This window comes from Mus pahari, chromosome 6 (genome assembly GCF_900095145.1).
Source record: "Mus pahari chromosome 6, PAHARI_EIJ_v1.1, whole genome shotgun sequence".
Classification (NCBI taxonomy): Eukaryota; Metazoa; Chordata; class Mammalia; order Rodentia; family Muridae; genus Mus; species Mus pahari.
The window spans coordinates 58,381,121-58,401,053 of record NC_034595.1 but is presented as its reverse complement, the minus strand read 5'-3'; the positions used below and the strand labels follow the sequence as shown (position 1 = coordinate 58,401,053).

Genomic DNA, 19,933 nt, shown 5'->3' with positions numbered 1-19,933 from the left:
CCGGGTGCCCAGCCTGAGTGTGAACACTGCTGTTCCCACTGCCCTCCCCAACTGTACAATGGGGATGCCGACCTCTGTGTCCTAGAACTCTCTTCCCATCTGGACAATGGGACAGCATCCCTGTGCCTTGGATGCTCCAAGGATAGGGGTGGTGTGTGTGTGTGTGTGTGTGTGTGTGTGTGTATGTGATTACATTACATTTGCTGTGTGTGTAGGTGTGTGTGTGTGTGTGTGTGTGTGTGTGTGTGTGTGTGTGTGTATACACATACCATGTGGTTGCATGTGGAGGCCAGGGGTTAGCATCAGAATATCTCCCTCAATTGCTCCTCCACTATGGAGGTTCACCATTTTAGCTAGACTGTCTGGCCAGGATGATGCTGAGATCTCTGCCTCAGTACCATGTCCTGGTCCCCAACACTGGGTTACAGACAGGCGTGGCCCTGCTGGGCTTTGATGCTGTTGGAACACAGCTCAGGTCCACATGGAGTAAATACTTTTGCCCACTGATTCACCACCTCAGCAATACCCAGGGATATTCATAATGTGCTGCCCTCTTGATCAGCTCGACCTAGGCCACACTTCTGGGCCAGTAGTTCTCAACCTGTGGGCCGCTACCCCTTTCAGAAGCAGACAACCATTGGAAAACACAGATCTTTACATTGTAATTTGTAACAGCAGCAAAATTATAGCTATGAAGTAACAATGAGAATAATTTTATGATTGGGGTCATCACAACATGAGGGGTTGTTACAGCATTAGGGTGACAGTAGTAGGAAGGTTGAGGACCACTGATCCTGGTTCTCCATCCTTAGCTTCTGGCTTCCTCTCATCCCCCATCACCTAGCAGAATACGGCAAGACTTAATACTTATAAGCACGTGAGAGGAAGCTTTTCCACAATGGCAGAATTCCCAAGTCACCTCACATGGCTCCCAGCATGACCTTATGGGAAAAGACCAACAGACCTGTCCATCTAGACATCTCAGGGCCCCAGGGGACCCCTGGGACGAGGCTGTGATGCTGTGGTGAGTTGGGGTGTTAGCCTCAAAGCTGCGCTCAGAAGCCAGGAGCAGGGCATTTCCTCAGGCAGACTACCTGCCAAGACTGGACAAGCACTGCTGAAGGAAGAGACTATGCAAGGTGGGGCACACCTAGGCTAGGTGACTGAGAGCCGGCTTTCCCCGACTTCCCATGTACTGTGACCCATAGAGGCTGACCAGCCCCTCTGGGACCTGCAGTTGGCACAGCTTTGTTCTCAGCTAGGCTCACACTGAGTCCTTGCAAAAGAAGGAGCCCCTCAGAATACCCCGCCCCCTTTTACCTCCCCTCCCCAAGCACCAGAGATCAGCTGTGGGGGAGGGGCACCGGTGAGGCAAGGCGACTAGGAGCAGGCATATGTAATTCTGGGGTGTGTGTGTGTGTGTGTGTCCCCTCCCAGAAGCCTTGGGGCTGAGTTTTGCCTTCCTTGGCTCACTCTGGCTCTAACGCTCAGCTGTGCCAAGGTCACCATTCAAACGCACCTGGGCCCAACTGGCAAGCAGGAGACGGGTAGCAGGTAGAAGGCTGTGGCCGACCTGGGCTGGACAGGATGGGAACAGTCTGATTTCTGCTGCGACCAGCACAGGACACACCTGTGCAGATTATGTCTGGCTCAGAGCAACACCAAGAAGGATGCTCCCATCAGCACAGACATCAATGCACCAGTGAGTGAGGGGGAGGGAGGGGATTAATCATGCACTCTTCCTGTATCCTGCTAACAACAACCCTGGAAGTTAAATACTGTCAATGCCTCATGTTATAAATAAGTATTCTACGGTTCAGAGAGGGTAAGTCACCTGCTTGAGTCACAGAGCTGGCAAATGGCAGAGTCAAATTGGGTATGTGGGACTCTAGGCGGGCTCTGTGGCTCTGCTCATGCCCCCCCCCCCATGCAGTGGTCACAGAGCTGCTAAGGACCTTTCTGGTCATCGCTGTTATTTTACAGAGCCCCCGGCAGGGAGGCAGGGAAGGGCTACCCTGAGAAGCCGCTGTTTCCCTCTCTGCCTCACGGCTGGCTGCTGGCTTCTGCAGCTTAGACAAGGAGGATTCTGACTGTCTGGTGGAGCCAACCTAAGAAAGCAGGGGACTGATCTTCTCAAAGTCCGCGTCTTCGAGGCGCCCTGTGAGTATTTGGGTTGGACATAGGCTTGTTTTGGTAACGCAGACGAAGGCCCCAGATTTAATAAGACCGGGACAACGAGAGCAACATGAACCACAACAGGATATTGCAGGGAGAGATCTAGAAGCTTCCGCAGGCTGACTGCTATTGAACAGGGCAGGACCTGCTGCAGGGCAGGACAGGGCCATGGGAGGGCGGGGTTACCTGGAGGCCAGCAGGGCTCAGGACTAAGAGGCAACGGTGAGGAGCAGGCTCCTCTCTCCACACCCAGGCTGCCTGGTACCCGATAGGGCAGAGGCTCCACGGGCTAAATTTAAACCAGCTGCCAACGCGGAGGTGCTGCAGTTCGATGGGGCGAGGCAAGCTTACCTCATGAAAGCCGCGGCAACGGCAACGCTGCCGGGGAGATACTAAAAGGATTAACTGCTATTTTAGTGGGCCATTTACTCCTCAATCAAAATGTCTCATCCATTTCCTGTCCTCCAGAGGCCTCAGGTCCAACATTCCTTTGTCTGCTACAGACATAGTAGTAGCACAGGCCTGTCATGAGAAATTAATAATTTTACAGGGACGGGAGCTGTTCAATTCCCTTGGGTGTGGGCCGGGGTTGGCCTGCAGCCCTGCTATCCTACCGCTCACCCATGGTGGGTGGGAACAGCCTGGGGTGGGCTCCATAGAGGTTCCCACTGCACGCGGCCTTACCCGACAGCGTCAGCCTGCAGGCCCCAGAGAAGCATTTAAAATTACTGAGGGCACTGCAGAGGGCAGGGATGCAGGTTCAATCCCACGCCAGTGGTACAATTTTCCACAACTTGCTTGTATTATCATTACTACCTTTCTGATTCTTACTACCTTTCTGATTATTAGCCTCTGCCATCTTCTGCTTCTATTATTTTCTCTTACTAGCTATGTGACCTAGAGCCAGTTGTGCCCTCTCTGACCCTCTGTTTTCTCATCTGTAAAATGGGGAGGGGGCGGTGAACAGTTCCTATCTACAGAGCTGTGGTGAGGACCACATGGGGCTGTGAAGTCATCGCTGTGCCAAGAGTGGGTAGCGGGCCAGACTCATCTGACCTCCGACCTTTGATTCTCTGTATATGAAAGCCCTGAATAGGCATCAAACACCAGCCCTGTGAAGACCTCTGGGCTCCCTCCCCCGGTCTCTTCAAACTCCATCCAGGGATGTCACAGTCTGGTCCCTAATGGCTTGAGGACACATCCCTAAGGCTGTGGTCGTTCAGGACAAGGACTATGAGAGAACCAAGTCTAGAGTCATGCAGAAGCTGGAATCATGTGAGAACCTTGACCAGGAAGCTCCCCAGGCTGCTTCGAGCAACCAGGTCCCCACTGGAGTCAAGGAAGGCCCAGGTCGTCTCCCAGGCCACTCCTGGATACTGGGAGTCTGTATCCAAGGCCCTAGCACAAGAAGGCTGCTGTGTACCCCAGGCTACTCCCCAGGGCCATATAGAAACCATGGGTTCCCAACAGGAAGAAGAGGAGATTGACAACTATGGTCTGTGCCTTGGGGAAGGACGGGCTGTCTCCTGCCACCCTGACCTATGGACCTGTTGATCTTCCCCATCTTGGAGAAGCACATCTTTCATTAGGCCATGCGTCTTCTTCAGGGACTAGCTCAGCCGTCAGCCCTCCTGCCTGTATACTCTCAGCCCGAAGACATCAAGTTACATTCTCCAGCAACTCTTCCCCCACACCTGTGCATAGCACAACTGCTCCCAAGCCCGAGCCTCCGCCTCCTCCTCTCCTCAAGGCTGTAGCCTGTCTACGGACTGACAGATTCCTTATCTTCGAGACCAGAGAACATGCTCAGTCTATGCCTGGTAGCTAGGGAGGGGAGGCACGGGTGGTCTGCATTGTTTGTGTTGTATAGCACGCTCAAGCCCCAGCCCTTCGTTCCCAGGCTGCTGCTTCTGGACTGGGAGGGTGGTTCAGGGACTAAGATCCCTCTCCTAGCCTCTGACAGGACTTCCCACTACAGCGGTCACAGAACGTGGATGTGGCCAGCCAGAAGGGTCTGAGGTCAGGGTACCTGCATCTAACTCGTGTAAATCTGCGTGCCCCCAAAACTTTGTCTCAACCCTGGGCGGAGCCTTATGCTAAGTCTTGACCTCAGCTCCAAGCCTGCCCTAGGAACCCAGTACCTCTTCACAGACGCCAACACTGGGAGGCTCAGAAAGCCGAGGAGCCTCTTTTGGAAGTACACTGGGTAAAGGCCAGTGCCAGGGAGGGCACACTCCTCACCTGCCACCACCATCAGGTGACATGGAAAAGGCAAGTCTTGCCAGGCTTCCTTTAGGTGCAGAGATTACACGGCATCAGGCCGCATGGCATGCTAAATGACATCTAATATCCAACTAATGCCCATCTAATACCCATCAGTGTGGGGGGGACAGGGCACCTGGCAAGGATGAGGTGGCCCTGCCAAGGTTCGCAGTGACAGAAACACACACAGGGCTTATACCCTGGCCACACTCACAGCCCCGGACTTTGTGGGAGTTCTGCCTTGCTCCCAAGAGGGTTTTACAAATGCAGTGGACGGTCCAGCTCTGAGGGGAGACTGAGCGGGCCTGGCAACCCGGGACTCACCATACACTTGTTGGGCTTCTCGCCCGAGTGTACCCTCATGTGGATGAGCAGCTTGTAGCGGGCGTTGAAGGGCTTGTAGCGCCGCACACACCCGGCCCAGAAGCAGGTGAAGTCCTCGCCCTTGCGCTGGTCGATGTGGCTCTTCTCGATGTGCCGCACCAGCTCCTCCTGCTGCTCGTAGGCTGCGCAGCAGTCCACCCAGCGGCATGCCTGCCGACCAGCCACCATCCTGCCCGCCAGGCCCAGCCCTAGGCCTCTGAGGCTGGGGCCAGTTGGCAACTGAGGCAGGGGGTAGGGGGGTGGCAAATCCTGCTGGTGTGGAGCAAAGAGCTCTGAAAACTCGTCCATGGGCTCCTGCTTCAGGAAGCCCGACTTCCGGCATGCTTCAAGCTGCAAGCTGCCCTCCTGGTCATCACTGGATGCAGGCCCGGGCCGGGATCGCTTGGGAGGGCCCCCCAGGTCTCCCGGCAGAGGTGGGCTTCGGAGTCCATTTACACAGCTAACTAGAGCTGTCTGGGAGGAGTGGATGACAGGATTGATATCTGAGGAGGCACAGGGTGAGGAGGAGGCCGAAGAGGTGGGGGGCAGGCCCAGGAGGCAGCAGCGTTTCAGGCTGCCCTCGGGGAGGTGGGCCTCGGGTTGGGGACCCAGGTCTGAGATGGGTTCATTGCCCAGAAGGTAGCAGGAAGGTGCAGGGTTGGTGAGGCTTCGGTCTGGGAAATCCAGGTCTGAGGGCAGACCCATGGATGATGGGGCTCTGCAGTGGGTGGGCAGGGGTGTGTGGGCGCTGACCATGGCCTGGTAGTCGGGCAGGGCTTCTTGCTTGATGTGCTGAGCGGCTGGGAGGCTGCCGTTCACAAATGTAGCCTGGGGTCTGGGTGACCTGGAAGAAAGTGGCCAGAGTGACTGTGAAAGGCAGGCACTCTCTACTGGAGAGGACAGGCAGGGCTCCTGGGAAGCAGAAGGCAGAGATATGGAGGGGTCTGGGGAGAAGTGGCAGAGAGGAAGCAGAACACCAGGAAGACCAGAACTGGTGTGCCAAGGGTAGGGAAGAGAAAGGAAGCAGATGCAAGAAGGGCATGGCCTGGAGAGATACAGGAGGCAGAGGAGGCAGGAGGCAGGAGTATGAATGAGGAACCCGGGAAGGACACAGCCCTTGGCCCAGTCATCCTGCTTCTGTCACCCTCTTGCTTGCCTCTCCAGCTTCCCTGGAGTCAGTCTTGACCCTCCCCACTGACCTTCAAGAGATTTCTGTGGGGAAAAGGCCACAGGCGTCTTCAGGCCCAGTGGGGTTTAAAGTCTTACACGCCCCTTAGCTTTCTAATGTTGACACTCTTTCCTTCATTTAGTGATATCTGGCCCTCCTCAGCTTGTCCTCTCATAGTTGGTGTGACTGGGTGGGAGTCTGAGGCGCGGTCACAGCAAGGGGACAAGATCCTTGGCAGGATGGCCCAGAATTCTGAGCTCAGGTGTGTGCGAAGCTACAGTTCTTGGGCAAACTGGGGCAAACCGCTCCGTTCTCGGCAAGTTTGGGGTTTCTCTCCCCATCAACGGTGAAAGTGGCAGAATGGTAGGGTGGGCTGGCACAGAGGCCATCTTTACCACAGAAGAGAACCAAGGGTGCAACAGGAGACCAGAACTGCACAGACCTGTGCACCACTGTGGACGGTGACAAGGTAAGATGGAGGTAGAAATACCAGGGCTACCAGAAGACTGAAAATGGGAGAGATGTGGAGGGTGATGCTGGCAGAAATACCTTGCCAGTAGCTACAGAAACTGGAGGTCTGGCTATACGCTCAGAGCCTGATGAGCCATACCTGGATCTGCTTCCTTATCTGTGAGACAAGAGCCACACCTCTAAATGTAGGAGAGGGTAATGGCTGGGGTTAAGGGTCAGCTCCCTGGGAAGGAGAGGGCTAGGCACGGTGCCATTACTCCTGCTTCTGCAGGACCACTGTCCCATGGCTCTCGTAGCCAGAGCTGAGCTCTGCAAGGTGGTCTGGAGACCCCTGCCCCCTTGGCGCTAGACGATGGGTGAAGAGAATGGAAGTGAGGAAAGGGGCAGGAAGGAAAGCCGGCGTCCGAGGCACTCAGAGCTTGGCCTCTGATCATGTATCCCTGCAGAGTCAGTGGCGGGAGTCAGCCTGAGGCTTGAGGGCCACCAGGCCATCATGCAGTAGCAAGTCAGCGTCAGACCTGGACCAGGAGCCAAGTTTCCATCTCCTGTGCAGAACTGACGGCAAGCTCTCCTTGAGTGGAAGCACTTAGTGTCTCTTAGACACTAAGCAACTGTCCACTGAGCCTCTTTCCCTCCCAGCATCTCTGCCGAGGAACAATTGTACATCCCATCTGCAGAGGCAGGGACACTGGGCCTGCCGCAGCCAGCAGCAGGTTCTACTGAAAGAGGCCGTGTGAAAGTAGCGGCCTTGTACATTTAAAGAAACGAAACCATAGCTGCTGCTTCAGCGGGGCACCACGCTGGCAGAGGCAGGATGGCAGAGAGGGCAGTGGGAAGCACCAGCTTGGAACTTTTGCAAATGTCTCCAGGTCAGTGAACTGACATCAGCAAAGGGGAGTGAATGGCTCAGTAGCTGACTGAGTTAGGAACCTAAGTGACAGCCATCTGAATGTCCCCAGTGGGAAGGTGGGAGGACCCAGTCTGAGGTCTCGTGGGCGTGGCAGGGCCTGGCTTTTTCTCCCTGCCCTGGGAGGCCTGACAAATGGTTCTCTGGCTGCTTTGGGGCTGAGCGCTACCATTCTCTCTAGAATTTGTGAGCCCAGAGCCCTGGGTGCACAGTGGCTAAGATCCAGATGCACAAGGTACCCCCCCAACCCCTGGAGAGCTGACTCCTTCTTTCTTGACAATGGAATAACGGGCACTATATTCTACTTGGTCCTGGACCAAACCTTTAAAGAATACCTGCTTTACCAGGTTCATATCTCAAAGCCACAGTGATGGACCAAGCGCAGCAGACAACCTGAGCCTTTATGAATCAGAATCCTGGCACTCTCACAATGCCATCACTGGGAAGCCAGCATCCTCTCTCGCCAAATGACTTTCTGAGAACATGTCATTACTTTAGGGCATCAAAGTTCTAAGTCAAAGATGTAAACCTCCTTTTGACCATTGTCTTGGACTCTTTGCAAAGCTACTCCACTTGAGGAATCAGCTTTCGCAGTGGAGGTGTGGGGGGGGGGAAGAGGGCCTCATACCTGGGAGGCAGGGCCCATGCTTCTGTGGCCTAAAGCCTATAACCTGGGTCGAAGACTCTTTATTCAGTGCAATCACATCTTGAGCTGGCACAGCCCAACACAAAACGCACCCCTCCCCCACCCCTGCCCTCCCACTACAGTGTCCTGCCAGAGGCTCAGTGACTAAGCCAGGCAATAGACACATGTGATTGTCATTAACTAGTAGTCAGCTTGAAGGCTAAAAGATATTTATTCCTGTTGCAGAATGGACTGCCCTCTCCCAATTCATATGTGGGAAGCCTGTGTTTGGAGACAGGGCCTTTAAGGATGCAATTAAAGCTAAGTGGGGTTCAGAGGGCCCCAATATGTCTGATTCCCTTATAAGACAGGAGTACAGACCACACAGATAAAGGGATAGCCATCTGATTGCCTCACAGCGCCTGGAGGAGACGGGCCAGGAGAAACCAAACCCGTTAACCCCTTGATCTTGGGCTTCCTGCCCTGACAGAATTATGAGAAATAAATTTCTTGTATTTAAGCCACCCCAGTCTATGACATTTACTATGACAGTCTGACCAAATGACTATATTCTTTCAAAATAGAAGCCTTTCAAAATACTCTTTCAAAAAAGAAGTGATATCTAAAAAGCCCCTTGGGGAGTTGAAATTCTCAATGTCTTCCTATCCGTGTCTCCCACTGTTCATCGCTCCTGCAGCAGAGATCCTTGCCTCCATCCCCAGGGACTCCAGCAGCAGCCCAGCACATGGCCTGGGGTAGGCACAACGTGGCCAGTGAAGCAGTGGGGTGCAAACTAGTACCTGGGCTAGTATCCAGAGCCTCTTGCTTGTGAAGCAGGCTCCAGCCATGCTGACCCAGGGGTGAGCAGTATACTTCCACGGAGACATGCAAGGGGAGAGGGTGGGTTCCAGCAATGGTTTCCACACTAAGAACTGTGAATCCTGGCAGGATTTCCTTTCCTAGCCTGCGGAAGCTCCTGATGCTCTGAGAAAAGCCACCTCAGCTTGTGAAACAGGGACATGCATTTCACTTAAGCCATCTTTGTGTTCCTTAGAAGCCCTTGGTTCAACAAGGGGAGCCTACACTAGGCACCTCTGTGTAACAGACTCGGACAAGTCCCTGGCCCTCTTGTGTCCCTGTAGCCAAGCAGACCAGGTGCAGTGGACAAGAATGGGCACATACCTGTTTGGGTGGGGGAAATGCAGCAGCCTCTCACAGACAGGGGGTTGACCCCGGGGCGGTGGGGTCCCTGCAGGAAGAAACAGACCCTGGTGGCAGGAGGGGCTGGGACCCTCAGCCAGGTCCAGGTCCAGCAGGTTCTTCTCTGAGCTGTGCCCGTAACTCCCATTCACTGGAGGAAAACAAAAGGAAAGAGGAGGCAGGTAAGGTGTCAAGCAAGTAGGGAGCCCCTGCAGCCATCTGAGCACCCCGCATCTGAGCCTTGGGGACACCCTGTTTACAAAACCACCTGGCAGAACCACTTGGCGGTGATCAGGCGTGCACGCACAGGTACGCCAATGGGAGAATGACTATTAGCAGACACTGGATGTCTGTGGTGTCGACACACCTGTTCTAGGAGCTCAAACACTGGTGAGCCAACCTGATGGTTCCTTGAAGCTCACAAACACCGCCTCAGGGTGGGAACTGAGCACAGACCCTAGGCAGGGGGTTGGGTTCTAATGTGCTGGACATGGGGTTGGGGGACAGCCTGCCTCAGTGGTTGGATTCCACCAGTGGGTTCTGGAAGTGGAGATGTTTTGGGTACATGTGCTGGGGGGGTGGGTAACAGTCCAACCGCATCTGCTGCCAACTGGTACCAAAGCCCCCTCTATCCTGCTCCCCAAATCACACCATGGTTATCCATCTCTGTCCTGTGGTTCTCTGATGGCCCAACTACCCTATACTTTACACTCCTGCCTGCTTCTATAGGCTCTGTGAATGCCTCAGATGAGGCTGTATCCATGGAACGGATCTACAAATCCCATAAAGTGAACAAAACTGTCAGACATGCTTGCTGTAAACCTCTCCCGTCTTCCCTCAGCACAGCTGCTCGACTTTGGGGAAGGGCCGTTAATCTGGAAGGTATCCTTTAGCTGGCTGTCCTAGGACTGTTAGGGCCTGGGGATCACGGCATGAGCTTCCTCACCTCCCAGAACCCATCCCACGTCTCAGGCACGTCTCGATGAGTACCCGACCCTGTGCTCCTCGGGGCACCATGGGATCCACAGTGCTAGCGCCCACGGGAGCCCCAGAGATGGCAAGAACTCCTGGGTTTCTCAGCATTTTGAAAACTTAAAATTCCTTGGAGACCAAATAAAACGTTACTAAGCCCAAGTAGTCCAGGGACTGTAAATTCTGAGCAAGAGGATGGGAAATCTCTAAGCTAAGGACAAGGACAGCAATGAGGCCACATGGGACACGCTATGAACAAGCCCTGGGTCCCCACTGCCTGCTTGTTTCTATTAAATACACGGGGAAACTGAGGCGCATGCAAATTACGCAGCTAGAAATCTGTGTTGGGCCCCTGTACTGAGTGTGATAAGACGTGGCCTTTTGAGACAGCGTCCCCAGTCCTAGCTCAGCTGACCCTCTCTTTAGCACAGGCTATCCCTGTGCCAGCGACAGACAATACTAACTCCCCCGGCTCTGAATCACACTTTACAGTGTACAGATGAGAAGCACAGCTTTCAAGGCCCTGGGCTGGGTGAGAGCTCAAAATAACATCTGTTTCGCGCCATTTCCCTGGCGGCACTGGCCCATCCCGCTGAGTGGACCGCTCACTCTGCTGGCTTCGACGGCTGCCCAGCCAGCCCTTCTTAGGGTTATGCTTTAATAACTTGGTTGTTTTTTAATTAAAAAGAAATCCCTGGTAACAAATGTGAATGGCCTGAGTTAATGAGAGCAGGCTGCAGTTCATTTAACTCCGGCTCGGCTTGGCCGTCCTCGCCTTTTCCAGATCATTTCTGCGTGCAGTTTTATTGTCCCACTGAGGCAAACCATGGGACCAGCCTCTAAAAAACTGTGGATAATTTTATGACCATTAATGGCATTTGGAGCAGAGAGCATCACAGGGGGCTGTTCTGCCAGGGCCTCTCCCAGACCCTGGAGGTAAGGGTGGTACTAAGCCTCCTCCCAGATCTCTTGAGCTCTCTGGGTCATGTACCTCCTCCTGCAAGCACAAGGCAGGGTGCAGAGAAGTAAGGTAGATCCAGGGAGCACCAGTGACTGACCCAGGGAGCACTGGTGATGGGCCTGGGGCGCACCAGTGACTGACCCAGGGAGCAGTGATGACAGGCCTGGGGAGCACCAGTGACTGATCCAGGGAGCAGTGGTGATGGGCCTGGGGAGCACCAGTGACTGACCCAGAGAGCAGTGGTGATGGACCTGGGGACCACCAGTGACTGACCCAGGGAGCACTAGTGATGGACCTGGGGAGCATCAGTGACTGACCCAGGGAGCAGTGATGACAGGCCTGGGGAGCAGCAGTGACTGACCTAGGGAGCAGTAGTGACAGGTCTTGCACTTATTCAGCCCTTCCTCTTCAGGCTTCCTGGTACCCACCCGAGGGCAGGCTCATGTAGCTTTGTTCCAGATGGGCTGAAGAGATGGAGGGACTTGGCCCAGGCTCAGGGACACAATCCAAACCCTTTCTGCTTGGGCTTTGAGACTTGAGTGTTGTCCTGCAGCCCTCCACCCCCGCCCCCAACCCCTACACAAGCCATCCCAACCATGACTCCAGTGAATGGGGTTAACGGCTTAGCCAAGGTCACACAAGAAAGACAGCCTGAGGGGATTAGAGTCGTCAGCACCAAGCAGTAGATCAACGCTTGGGCCTTTTAGCTGCTTCTCTGTTGGAGACAGCAAGAGCTTTCCCTGCCATAAACAAACAACTGATGTTGGAAAGGAGGGGAGAGGCTCTGAGGTCAAAGTTGGCACAGACCGCTGCAGTGAGCCTACCCAAGTCCTTGTCTCTCGTTCTCCACCGGACCCTGTGGGAAAGTCTGACCTCTGACCTTGGCAGAGCTGAGCACCAGAGCTGACAGTTGGTCACCCAAGGTCACAAAGCAACCACTGGCAGACACAGCTGGGGCTCTAGTCCATGCCAGGCAGCCCTACATCTCCCACTTCCTGGAAGGCTGACCATCAATCCAAAGGCCCCAGAGACACAGCCACATGCAGCAGGTCTGCTGGGACAGATATAGGTCCTGTCTCCTCTTCGGTAGAGTCTTTGTCTCCATCCCCAGGGGCATCATGAGACCCAGAGCAGGCCTTCATTCTCGTCTCCAGGAAGGATGGATCGTCTCTGGAAAGGGGAGGATGAGAGGCATACTATGACACCCTGCTGCCCTGATGTGGGGATATCCTGATAAGGTGGGGTACCTAGACACCATGTCTCCCTCAGAGCCATGGAAGGCAAAAAACAGACCCTACACCCTGGTTTTCTCCGAGCACACGAAGCCCCCTGACAAATGGCAAGAAATCTTGGAAAGCCAGGGCTGGAACTGGCCATGTGTTCTGTAGTATATGAAGAAAACAGGCCCTAAGTGGGAAAGGACTGGTGTCGCTCTACATAGCATATTCACAGCAGAGTCTGGACTGGCACGTCTGAAACCAAGTAAGAAACTGGTCTCGTTTCCTGATCTGGCCTCAGTTTTCTGTCTGTATAATGGTGCTAACAACTACCTTGTAGGGTGTTGGTGACCAGGGAGATAATAGAATGCATATGGCGGGGACTTAGCTTATATGGAACACTCAAAAGTGTAAGAAGGCTGCTATGACTCAGCCTGTGCCTCCTGGGGCTCAGGCAAGGCTGTTGGAGAAGCAGCCCATGCCCTGGCAGGCTGGGTCTACAGAGTCCAAAGTCAGACTCTGAAAGACAAACCCCCAGGCTTAGGGTTCCCCAAATTCGGGGCTCACGAAGTCCCAACGAGCCACCCTGAAGCAAGTGGCTCACATTATATACACGGAAGCTTTGCAAGTTACTATAGTGCCTTGAATATAAAACAGAACCACACCCAAGGTGACTCCCACAGGAATGCAGTTTGGTGCTGAATCTTGCTGCCATTTAATATCCAAGGTCCAGGGGACCTTCCTGCAGCCATTTGCAGCCACCTGTGGGGACCAGGAAAGCCAACGAGGTAACTGTTTTCTGTTTTCCAACAAGCAGGTTTTCTGAATCAACCAGGTACCAGGCCAGGGACAGGGTTACAACACTTCACAGTTTATAAAAAACTTCATAGTCCTCAACTGTGAGCTTCATTATAACCCCCAGGAGCTGGCTAGGCAGGCTCAGGACTGTATGTAAGTTGCCCAAGTCCACACAGCAAGTGTGGAGCTCAGAAATACCCAACTCAGCCCCCACTCAGCAAAGTATTTCTTCAAAAGGCAAACCAGCAGACAACCGGTGGCCGACCGAGGGGCCACGGCGGCTACCCCTTAGCTCTGCCACAGAGGAACCCAAACCAACTCAGGATCGGGGGGGGGGGGGCTGTGCTCTCAACAGGACTTTACTGGAAATCAGATCCCAGATCCCAGGTTCTTAGGACGTGGTGGCTGGAATGGGAAATGTCCCTCACAGGCCCCTGTATTTGAACACTTGGTCCCCAGCTGGTGGTGCGGTTTTCGGAGGCTGTGAAACATTTGGGACAGGGGGCCACGGCTGACAGGCTTCTGAGGGCTGCACTGAGACCTGGCTCTCGGCCCAAGCTCTCCGCTGTCATGATGCTCCTGTCTCTATACCTTCTTGGTCACAGACCTAAGCTGAAATAAGTCTTTCTTCCTTTAAGATGGCTTTGGACAGGCATTTTCTCACACAATGAAGCCAGTCAGGGCTGTCAGCCTGATGGTCACAGGAGGAGCCAGGGACTCGGGGATTCAGAGTGGGAACTGTTGTGCTCTAGTACATCTGCAAAGTGGGGAGACATTTACCAGTGGCACTGACAATGGAACGTCATCCCCGGTGGGCATACAGATGGAAGGGTTGTCAGCCTGGCTCTAGGGGCCCCCCAGCCAGGGCTCACCCATCTGTCTGAGTGAGCCTAGTCTCACAATGTTTTGCTGAGGCATATCCTTACCAAGCCAGAGGCCGGAGCAAGTTCCTCTCCTCTAGAACATTCCCTGGTCTCAGTCTCTCAAGCTTCCCCACCACCCAGCTCACAGCAGCCCTGGGAGCAATCGCTACTTGGGTGTCCCGTGCACACAGCCCAGGCCCAGATGTCTCATCCTTATCACCAGAGTTGGATCACTGCCACCCGCTCCCCATCCTCCACCCGCACTGAACTGCCACACTGGCTTGTGGGAACAGTTAAAGCTCCGCTTCCCCCATCCCCCCAAAGGCCCATCACAGCCCCAGGACAAAGATCTAGCTAGCAGACCTAGCTCCAGATGTGAACTGGCCAAACCTTCTCCTTACAGAAAACAGAGGCCCAGCTGAGGGAGGGGGCTTATCCATCTTACCCAGCAGGTAGGTTCTCTAGATACCTCTGCCTCCCTCCCCGATCCCCAAGGATGCGTCCCTTTTCAGAGCACATAGTTAGGTTCACAGCAGGTGGCTGGAAGTGCTGAGAGAGTGTGTCTGTGAACTGTACCAAGTTCACACTCCTACCTGCTCTATGCCAGACGGTGTAACTCAGGGGAACTAGACACACACCCCTAGGACAACATCCAAGTCCATCATTGTCTTTTGGGGATGTTTGACTCCAGAATGAGTGCTCTTTCCCCTCTAAGCCTCAGTTTCTTCATCTGAAAAATGGGGTTTAGAATCTCAGCTGCAGGGGTGGCTGTGCACATCAAAGGAAACAGCGCATGCAGAGCCCCCTGGTATGGTTTCTGGTGCAGCTGGCATTCTGAAAAGGAGCCCTATGTTTTGGTTTTGACGGACATAGGGATAGAGCCCACGCTCCTGGGCAGTGAGTGCCAGTGACCACAGAAAGGCAGCCTCAGGTCAGGAGTGCCCTGCCAGCAGTCCTTCCACGGCAGTATGAGCATAGGCTATGCTGAGCCTCAACTTTCCCCTCTGAGCAACGGGAACATGGGAACTGAATTTCATGTGCCAGGTCCTGGCAGTGGGGTCGTCAGAGATCACAGGGCACCGAGGGCTCCATGCCTCCTATTCCTAGGCCCAGTCCATAGCTCACTGGGGACACAGAGAAGAAGACAAAGAACTTCTCAGGCCACTCCTACCTTACCAGGCTACGTCTGTACAGTGCTCCTCGCACTGGAAACAGTGAGGCCTGATGTGCAGCTGGGACCACTAGGGGAGAGGAAGTGAGAGGTGGAGAGCCAGACATCTTCCGCATCCCACATCCTAGCAAGATGGGGAGCCGAGGCCCGTTTACCTGCTGGAGTGCTGCAGTAGTCATGGCAACCCGGGGGTCCTGTAACCTGGACAAGGTCTCCGCAGCAGCAGCTCCTGATGCTGAACTCTTGTACCAGGCTTAAAGCTGCCCACTGTCTTTTATCCCAGACCACAAGAGCCACATAAACCACCCCTACCCCCCTTAAAGCTAAGCTAGATTTACAGGGTCAAGAAAACGGAGCCAGCTCACCTCAAGATGGCACCTCAAGAGCAAACCTACAGCTCTGTCCCAGGCCAGGAAGGCCACGGGCAGTCCAAGACGGTTACACATGTGGCTCTAAACACGCTGGCATCCAGACACTCAGAAGGGCCAATTCTTTCCTCACCTTGTTAGATACTAATTGCAAAACACTTTTAAAAATTGAAAATAATGAAGTACTCAGTGGTCACTCGCCAGAGAACCGCAGTGGACATGGAGAGAAAGCTTGATTGTTCTTTCCCGCGTGAATCTGCATACGGCCTTACTTGTAAAAAGTGAGATGATAAAATAATTAACACATTCTCTTGTCCTGCCTTTCTCTACTCATTTCTAATAATGAATACCAAAAGAGATGACATGCCTGTCACGTGCCGTGTCCTGTATCCTTGGCTCTGTCCGTATGCTAACATATGCTAACATGTGTTTTCCCGAAGCGGAGTATGGGCCGTGTCTAGGGTCACACTACTATGAACAACTGTGAGCATTCAAGGTGCTCCATCATCCCTGGAGATCTGCTCCATGCCTTAGGGGAGACGCACCCACCACTCTCCCCGTGGGAGTCTCCTGTGGCTCTTAGAAGCACCATAGTCAGAGTCGTGGAACAACTGGAGTTTATTTTCTCTCCAGAAGGCTTAGGTTCGGCTCCTAGGCAGTCTGGGTTCCAGTGAAGGCTGGGTTTTTGCAGCTTGCAGACACTACTTTCTCAGCACGGGCTCTCGTGGTCTGCCCTTGGTGCATGCTCACAAGCAGAGAGAGAGAGCAGGGAACACCCTGGTGGCTACTCAGGCACTCATAAGCCCATCTCTAACCTCAATGGCTTCCCAGACTGCGGGTTAGGACTTCAGCATGTGAACCTAAAGAAGAGAACACACCCAGTCCACGACCCCAGTATCCAATCCGTCCCTTCCCCATGCTGATAGAGTCAGGAAAGAAGGTGGAGCCTATTTATCAAGCTTAAAACTGAGATGGGAGAGGATGGAGGATGCTGGGCGGACCCCGTGGCCACTCTGGTCAGGTTTCCACCTTGGGTTTGTCATTTAGGAGCCCTGTGACCTTGTGTAGAACACATGCTTTCTCTTCTCCATGGCCCGGCTTATGAAGCTGAAACCACCACCACACTAGACAAGGTGCCTGACAGGGCGTAGGCTCCGGCTGTGCACCCGGCCTGCCCTTGCTGTTCTCCTGACGCCAGTGCCAATCAGCAGGATCTGGTCCTCTCAGCCAGGGGTTAGCACAGACATATAACACACTGGTTTAGGTCAGAAGCCTGGAGACTCGACTTCCTGACCAGGAGGGAGCGTCCCCTGCTCTCCTGCATGCGGTGGGTAGCTCTGGGAACTAGATGAAGTCATCTTGTTTAACGAGAAGCCATCACATCTCAGGGAGAGCCAGCGTGAGGACAAACATTAGTAAACCAGGCTCCCCAAGCAGAACAGCCGAGCAACGTTCAGCACTCGTGGGTAGATAACATCCCATAGCGTTTAACACCCGTCACAACAAAAAAGACCTTGTTAGTACAATAGTCTATGACATCATTTTTATGCACTGTTATCCTTTCTAATGTGAATATTAAGTCTATTTACACCACTTATATTTAATGTAATTTCCATATGTTTGGAATTAAATCTAAAATCTTACTATTTATTTGTCTCACCTATATTTTTCCTCTTCATCCTCAACTTCATTCATATTTCTGCTTGTTAGCTTATCATACACAACTTCCTCTCTTTTTAAGTTACCTTGACATATTACCGTCTAACAGGTTAGTTCTTTTATTATTATTATTAATTATTTTCTTCATTTACATTTCAAATGCTATCCTGAAAGTCCCCTATACCCCTCCCCTGCCCTGCTCCCCAACCCACCCACTCCTGCTTCCTGGCCTTAGCATTCCCCTGTACTGGAGCATATGATATTCGCAAGACCAAGGGCCTCTCTTCCCAATAATGGCTGACTAGGCCATCTTCTGCTACATATGCAGCTAGAGACACGAGTTCTGGGGGTACTGGTTAGTTCATATTGTTGTTCCTCCTATAGGGTTGCAGCCCCCTTCAGCTCCTTGGGTACTTCCTCTAGCTTCTCCATTGGGGGCCAACAGGTTAGTTCTTTTCCTACTTCTTTGGCAGGGCAAGAGCACAGGATTCTCAAGTCCATCCAGCCCCATCCCCAACACAGCACATCTCATTCATATTCCCCCCTCCCTTACTTTAATTCTACTATTCTACCCCATGTTCCTGTGTCTAACAACGGGAGCACCTGGACCAATCTGTGTTGGGTTTCCCCACTCCTGGTCCCAAATGCTGCACCCCTGCATCTCTGTGGCTGTGTTTGCAGCTCATCCTTTTCTCCTGGGCCACCCTTCAGGGCTTCAGTTGAAGGCATGGGATGTCAGGCTCCTCCTTCTCGACTCTGAAATTCAACATCTGCCTTCCTAGAACTTGAGGCCACTGAACGTTCCCCTCGCTTCTCAGCCTCCGACTGCCAGCCTCTGCTCACACTCTTCATCCTTTGCCTGTGCCACTTCTGCACCAGCAAATGTGAGCGGGCAGGAAAGGCAACATGAAATGACAGAGTACGATCCCAGCACATCTGTCTCACTGGGAACTCAGCCTTAGCCGGGTAGCCCTAAGCTCTAATCCAGTCTACATGCACAGGAAGGCTGCAAAAAGCTCCCTTGAGTTAGGCAAGTGGTAAATGCCTGAAAGGAAGTTATGACATCCACAGGCACAGTCACCTCTGTATGTGGAGTCCTGGCTGGCTTTTCAGCTCTTCAGTGACTTTAAGCATTAAATGTACCCTACCTACCAAATTCCACCATGTTGAAATTTAACTTCTGTTGTATGACACCATGAGCCAATGTTCCTAGCTGGTACTTACTTCACAGGAGTTTTGTCTTCACACTGTATCTTATGAACAGATAATGCCTTCTCTCAGGGAGTTTGTCGTGGTGGGAGCCTGCCTCCCTCTCCCCTTCTCTTGCCCTCTACTGACCTTCCAGCTATGCCCCGCCTTCTACCATGCTGTGAAGCAGAAAGAAGACTTCTGCCAGGGGCTGGCACTTTGGGATCAGCTCCCAGACTCCAAAGCGTGCGTGAGGGGGCAGATCCCGCTCAGGATCAGTAACCCATCCTCAGGTAATGAATGGCACAAACAGAAAGCAAACCAAGACAGAAGTCTTAGTCTGATAGAAGCCAAATTTGTTTTAGTCCAGATGTGAAAACACCTTTCCAATAAATAGTTGTAACGACCATGCAGTATCCTATTTCCTGGCTGCACAGACTTCATTCCTTATAGTTGTATTTTAAGTCGTTTAGAAAAGAGAAAACTGAAACAGCCAGGTTATGATCAACTATCTTATATTTATTCATTTTTATAGCCTTGGGGTAATTTTCTGGATATGGGATTGCCGAGTTCAGAGATAAGCACAGTTTTAAGCATGGTCCTACTTACCATCCGAACTACCTTTTAAAAAGGCTCTATCACGCTACGCCATCGGCAACTCCTCAGTTTTCTCTGCAGAGGACTCTTGGTGTTCCCATTTAGAAATAAAAGGTCGCCTGTGAGAGGCTTGGTGTTTGCTGTGTAAGCCTGACAATCTGCATTCGCTCCCTGACATCACGGCAGGAGAGGATATACTCCTGAGACTCTGTGACGTCTGTACACACACAGTGCCACATACGTGTCCACACTCACCTCCCTCCCCGCTTCCTCTCCACCCTGAAATAAAAATCTGTTAGCTTAAGAGTTGAGAGCCACCGATAACAGAAAAGAACAGGAGGCTTTTGGTGCGTCCACCGCTAGGATGATTAAGCCGACTACAGAACATAAACAGAAATTTAACAGGCATTAGACGTGATACAGTGAGACACCACAACAACGCAGCCACGATGACGCAGCAAGCATGACTCAAAAGTTTTAGTTGCTTAAAAACGCAGTCTGGGAATAATATCCTGGTAGTTTCTCTCCCCGACTCATGTGAGCCACTTACCGAACGGTCTGTTAACCACAGAGTATGTATCAGACAAGGAACTGAGACCACCAGGCAAGTTCCGAGGGAGTTGGTTCCCATGCCCTCTGCCAGCCCGGTCTCCTCTGTGAGAGAGGGGACCTTGCCATCTACTCGGAGGAGCTGGACACCAGACTAAGCAGCTTCCAGTTGCACACAGAGTAGAAGAGTCCACCTCAGCACGAGGTATTAGAGCATATTTTTTTCTGGATTTATGAAAAAAATCTTCATCACAAGAGAAAACATTTTTAAGAATTACGTCCTGAGCTTGTGTCTCTAGCTGCATATGTAGCAGAAGATGGCCTAATCAGCCATCACTGGGAAGAGAGGCCCCTTGGTCTTGCAAACTTTATATGACCCAGCACAAGGGAAGGCCTGGGCCAAGTAGTGGGAGTGGGTG

At 52.9% G+C, this 19,933-nt stretch overlaps 1 protein-coding gene across 1 annotated transcript in view; it reads right to left on the bottom strand.

The window, feature by feature from the left end:
* Glis1 (GLIS family zinc finger 1) overlaps positions 1-19,933 on the bottom strand; it is a 187,819-nt gene that overhangs the window by 60,532 nt on the left and 107,354 nt on the right. Inside the window, exons 2-3 of the mRNA XM_029539919.1 lie at positions 9,154-9,322; positions 4,762-5,644 (exon numbers count right to left, since the gene is read on the bottom strand). Of these exons, the coding sequence (XP_029395779.1) occupies positions 4,762-5,644; positions 9,154-9,322 (1,052 nt within the window). The remainder of the gene's footprint in view (positions 1-4,761; positions 5,645-9,153; positions 9,323-19,933) is intronic.